This window comes from Abramis brama (genome assembly GCF_963993115.1).
Source record: "Abramis brama genome assembly, chromosome: 8".
Lineage (NCBI taxonomy): Eukaryota > Metazoa > Chordata > Actinopteri > Cypriniformes > Leuciscidae > Abramis > Abramis brama.
In genome coordinates, this window is record NC_139970.1 from 797,627 (window position 1) to 803,626 (window position 6,000).

At 37.3% G+C, this 6,000-nt stretch overlaps 1 protein-coding gene across 1 annotated transcript in view; it reads right to left on the reverse strand.

The window, feature by feature from the left end:
• The window catches only part of LOC311088037 (glutathione hydrolase 1 proenzyme-like), a 32,163-nt gene extending 28,748 nt beyond the window's left edge, over nt 1-3,415 (reverse strand). The window contains exons 1-2 of the mRNA XM_084121673.1: nt 3,295-3,415; nt 3,060-3,122 (exon numbers count right to left, since the gene is read on the reverse strand). Of these exons, the coding sequence (XP_083977799.1) occupies nt 3,060-3,088 (29 nt within the window). The 5' untranslated portion in view covers nt 3,089-3,122; nt 3,295-3,415. The remainder of the gene's footprint in view (nt 1-3,059; nt 3,123-3,294) is intronic.
• Between the last annotated feature and the right edge of the window lie 2,585 nt (nt 3,416-6,000).

Sequence of the window (6,000 nt, forward strand, 5' to 3'; positions counted from 1 at the left end):
GATGTACATGCGCGCTGGAATTCAACTCTGGAGATGATGACGCGGATTCAATACAACAAAAATCCACTGAAAGCAACGCTGGCACAGCAGAAGCACAACTTAGGCATGCTAACCCGATAAGCTGGCAAAGTTGGAAACGTTGCTAGAGCCCTGCATATAATGTTATTTCTCTGTCTTCTCCAGTTTTACTAATAAAAATGTCTCTTAAGTAATTTGTAAGTCATATAGATATAATTTAAGGCCTATGCCCTGAATAGATGCCATCTGAATGAAAACTGTAGTCATTAAGTCAATTGTGTGGTGCTGTGTTTGTACTGTAGGTACATCACTGAGTGAAAGGTGGTGAAAGGTATGTATCCATGGTGTTACCTGCAGGATGTCATCTCCTGCGCACAATGGAGGTCTCTGATGTTGACCCTGCCTACATAGTGTGCTTCAAGGCTGCATTCACTAAGGACCTCAACGGGCGAAAGGATAACTCAAACCTGTGGTGGTTAAAGGTAGCAACCGCTCTAGATCCTAGGTTAGGTGCTCGCCCAGAGCAAAGAGGGGAGACGTGTGGCAAAAGCTGAGTCAGATGCTGAAGGATAGAGAACCTGCACCACAGACCTCTGGAGAAGAAGTGGAGCCAGAGCCACCAAAGAAGAATATGGCCCTCCTACTGATGGGATCAGAGTCAGAGTCTGATGATGATGAGGCACTGGCCACAGATAAATCTCTAGAGAGGTATAAGGCATAGACACATGTCCACTAGAGTGGTGGTCGTCACAAGCAGGCGCATTTGGTAATCTGGCCCATATAGCAAAAAGATACCTGGCTACACCTGCCACAACAGTGCCATGTGAGAGGCTGTTCTCTTCGGCAGACCACATTTTGCAGAAGAGGTCAGCTCTATCTTCTGGAAATGTGAACAAGCTAGTCTGCCTGAGCAACTGGTTGAAAGAAGAGCAGACTGTATGATTGGCTGACAGGAGGCATGTTGCACAGATGCACACTGTTTGAAGTAATTATATTTAATCAAGACTGTTCACTCTGACTCTTCACAGACATTATGGCATTCCATTTCTAAAATAGGCCTACTTATTGTTGCATTCATTTGAGTTGATGTTACTTACTATGCAAACAATTCAGTTTTAAATTACAGTTAAGCTATTTGTGACTTTGTAGCAGACATTAATAATAATAATAATAATAATAATAATAGTAATACATTTTATTTCTAACACGCTTTTCTTAGACTCAAAGCGCTACAATATACAAAAAGAGAATAACAACAATAAGATACAATAAAACAAACACATTCAGCTGCAATAAGCAGCTCTACAAAGGTGTGTCTTTAAAGAATTCTTAAAACAGTCCAATGTTGGAGAGTCTCTAATTCCCGATGGTAGAGCATTCCATAGACGTGGTGCTGAAACCGAAAATGCTCGACCACCCATAGACTTTAATTTATATCGAGGCTGCTGAAGGATGCATGACCTAGAAGAGCGCAGAGAGCGAGCTGGAGTAGGAGAGGTAACTAAACTGCAGAGATCCCATGAATAGCTTTATCTGTTAAAACCAGTGTTTGTATAGACAGCCAATGCAAGTCATAGAGTACCAGGGAAATATGTTAACAAGCAGTTGTATGTGTCAATAACTGGGCGGCTGAATTTTGAATATATTGTAATTTTTTGATGGATCGATTTGGAAGACCAGCATAAAGTGCATTGCAATAATCAAGCCTCGATGTAATAAAGGCGTGAATAAGCCTTTCTGCATCTGGCAGCGATAGAAACGGTCGTAATCTAGCGATATTTCTAAGATGGAAAAATGCAGTTTTTGATACCATTTTAATATGGGCATCAAACATCAGTTCTGGGTCAAAGATAACGCCAAGATTGCGCACTTGAGAGGACGGAGTAACAAAGTCATTGCTAGTAAACAAATTTGAACTGTTAAGTTTAAGTAGAGCCATTGGCGTACCAACGAATAGAAGTTCTGTTTTTGTTTTGAGCTTAAGAAGATTGTCATGTATCCAGACTTTTATCTCATCCAAGCAGGTGGTAAGAGCTGTAACTGCAAGGTTTGGATTAGGGTGCATGCTGATATAGATCTGCGTATCGTCAGCATAACAATGAAACCCTAACCCAAACTTACGAATGATGTCACCAAAGGCAACATATAAATGCTAAATAAGATGGGACCAAGCACAGACCCTTGTGGGACACCCTGCTGAACTAGTGTTGGTACAGATTTGTTTTTCCCCAAATACGCAAACTGGAATCGATTAGTGAGATAGGATGTAAACCATTCAAACGCAGTACCAGAGATTCCTAGCCATACAGACAATCTTTCAAGAAGGACAGCATGAGATATTGTGTCAAAAGCAGCAGTGATGTCTAACAATACTAAGACACTACAGGCACCCATATCAGCAGAAATGAGAAGATCATTTGTGACCCGGACAAGAGCAGTCTCAGTACTATGACCTGATCCGGATTGAAATGGCTCTAGGAGATTGTTGATGGACAGGTATTGCTGTAACTGGCCAACTACAACTCGTTCCAGGACCTCAGCCAGAAAAGGTAGATGGGCAATAGGCCTATAGTTAGACAAATCCTCAACATCACAACCAGTCTTTTTAAGGACTGGTGTGATGGCAGCTAACTTAAGGGCTGAAGGGACCTGACCAGTTAATAAAGATTGATTAATAATACCAGTGATAGAATGACACAATAGTGTTAAACACTTTTAAAAAATCTCAGTAGGCATGGGGTCAAGAAAACATGTAGATGAATCCATAGACATGACCAGTTTTGAAATATCATCTGTGCTAACAGTGACAAAATTAGTAAAAGTAGAAGATAAATTTATAGAATGGGGCTCGTTAAACAGCCGAGAGGGACCAGTAACCGTGGAGCTATAGATATCTTCAACTTTCTCTGTAATGTATTAATGATAAATCACAGCCCATGACTGTGATTAACTCGATTACATTTTTTTATTGATTGACAGCCCTAATATATATATATATATAGTGTGTGTGTGTGTGTGTGTGTCAGTACATGTTTCATCACCTTCTTGACTTGCTTGTGAGACAACCCATTATTGAATAGCCCCTGTTCACCAGTTTAAAGAAACTGTAAAATAATAACAGTTTGGTTTCAGAATTACAAGGCTGGTATCCCATACAAAAAGACAGATTCTCTCAAATTAACACTTTCACTGGAAAAAATAGTAAAAGATTCAAAAGATATGGAACTTTCTTTCACTCTGTCAATTTCAACGCATTAAATAAAAATAACATATTACCATAGTCCGAGGAGGAGTTGAAAGGGGAGCAGTTGTGCAGGCCCAGCAGATTTGATGTAATATTTGTCAGAGAAACAGACGGTTGAATAATCACATACTACCAGCTGGACCGCTGCTTCCTGTCTAGCTGTTTCCTGTTTGTGTCTGCAAACCATTGCCTTCACAGATCTGTTGAGCTTTATTTCAAACTGTTAAACCTAGCCTGTTGTGCATACCATTTTCATTAGTCCATCTGTGGTGTACGTCCTCGGAGCAAAAATATATTTCCATATATTTATGATCAATATATTAAATGGTTTAAATATGCTGAAAAATACATTAAATAATATATTGTGTTAATATATTGCCTTCATATATTACAATATATTGAATAATACATAACTGATACTTTTCATATGAGGAAAAAGATTTCCTTAAATTTCTCAAGGATGTTTTACTCAAAGTTCTTAGTTGCTAATATAAAAACATACAAAAGAGTGTCAGGACAGGGATAGACAGTGCATTTATTTATATTTATCAAAAAGTAAATACCTTGTATGCAAATTAGGTCTGTGTATTGGCAAAAAAGTCACGATACGTATCCCACCACAATACATTATATATTCTGAGTGTTCCAATCCAATCTGACGTCTGACCTGAAATGCCTGACTCATAATCACACACTTTTCGTTCTTTGGCCAGAGGAGAACTGAGCGACTGAGTCTGGGTTCTCCCAAGGTTTTTTTCTCCATTCTGTCACTGATGGAGTTTTGGTTCCTTCACTATCGCCTTTTTCACCTTTTTCACCTTTGTTGCCATTGGCTTTTGGCTTGCTTTGTTGGGGACATTAAATTTAACATTTAATCTAATATTCAACAATATTATTGCTCTGCCTGCATTGACACCATTATATGAGAACTGAACTGAGCTGGGCGATGACATCACGGTTTTCTCCAGAGCGGCTATATATGTATATATAAATGAACTAAATTAATAACTTTTTTACAACAAAAATGAAACATCACTAAACTTAATTCATTCATTCATTCATTAATTTGCCTTGACTATATCACGATGCGGGTCTGCACTAAATTTCACCTCAGCAGAATATAGTATAATAGCTGTTTATTAAACACTACAGGGCCATTGCTACTGTAACTGTAGGCAGTTTGGCCTCTGCATTATGAAGGGCCAGTGTAGCACTGTATAACAATATAGGTAATGGCATAGGCTTCATGTTAACATTGGGCTCTCCCCACCAGTTTCTGATAGTTATCTTCTTGTTTTTTAAGCACATAAATAATAATGTACTCATTCTAATACATTTATATTGTAATGTACCCTTATGGAATGAAAATATATTTCCATGTATTTAAGATCAATATATTAAATGGTTTAAATATACTGAAAAATATATTAAATAATATATTGTGCTTATATTTACACTGTAAAATGTAATTAGTTGAGTATACTAAGAAAACACAAGGTGCTTTAAATTTCTCAAGAATATTTGGTAACACTTTATTTTACAGTGTCCTTGTTACATAATAACATGTACTTACCATAGTAATAACAGTAATTTATGCATACTTACATGCAACTAACCCTCAACCAAATCCTAATCCTACCCTAACCCTATAGTAAGTACATGTAGTTCATTAATATTACTCAGTACTTAAATGTATAATTACATTGTAACAATGACACCTTAAAATAAAATGTAACCAAATATTTTACTGGTGAAGTATTTGCACTAGTGAATAGAATTTAATATATAGGCTAGAAGAAGGTTTAATCTGTCCCTCAGAGGAACAGAACTGATATCAAGAGAGACGTAATCCTCCAATCAGAGCTTCACACTTGTGTTTTACTTATTTTTCTCAACCTGGCAACTCTGTCTCCACTGTGGATAAAAGCGCTGGCTTTTTGAAATCATCGGTAAGCTTGCAGTTTGGAGATCTCCAGTTCAATATCCTATTCACAGAAAAGTGTACTACATCATGTCTGTGTTGATTTACGGGCCTGAGAGAGAGATAGTTTGTCCATGTATGAATTACCTCAGTCTGCGCCACGTTTCTCTATTAACCGTGAAGCTGTGAGTTTAACTGCTTCAAAAACAGTGATGTTACCAACACCTTGAGCTCTTCAGTGGTGATGCTATTTTATTGATAAAAATTGCAGGCCAGCATTAAGAAGTTTCAGACTTCAAAAGAATAACATAATGCTTGGTATTTTAATCTGACATGATATCACAATAATATCAATTGCAAGAGCTCTTTTCAGTCTGCTGCAATCTTTTTTAATCCTTTTTTTCCTTTTTTCCACTGTAACAGAATGTAAAAAAGACAGTTCTGCACATTCATGATCTGTTCTCCTGATTTAATTTACGACATAACCCATGAATAATTCACTGAAATGTACCTAGAATCTCCCATTTTCCTCCCCAAATCCTCACGTCTCTTTCCAGGTGTTTTCACACGGATCCTTTAAAATGAAATTGTCTCCCCTTTTCACCTCTAATCCATATTAGCAGTGTTTACTGGAATGTTTCTAAAGCAGACAAATACAATATTTATTGTCTGGAAAATAACGGAAATCACTCTGAAATATTATCACTCAATGTTCCAGTTAATGAGCATTTTTGATTTAAGCAATGTATGTTACATATACAGACATTTATTACTAGAGTGATATTTCACACATCCTTAATATTGCTGCAGAAATAAT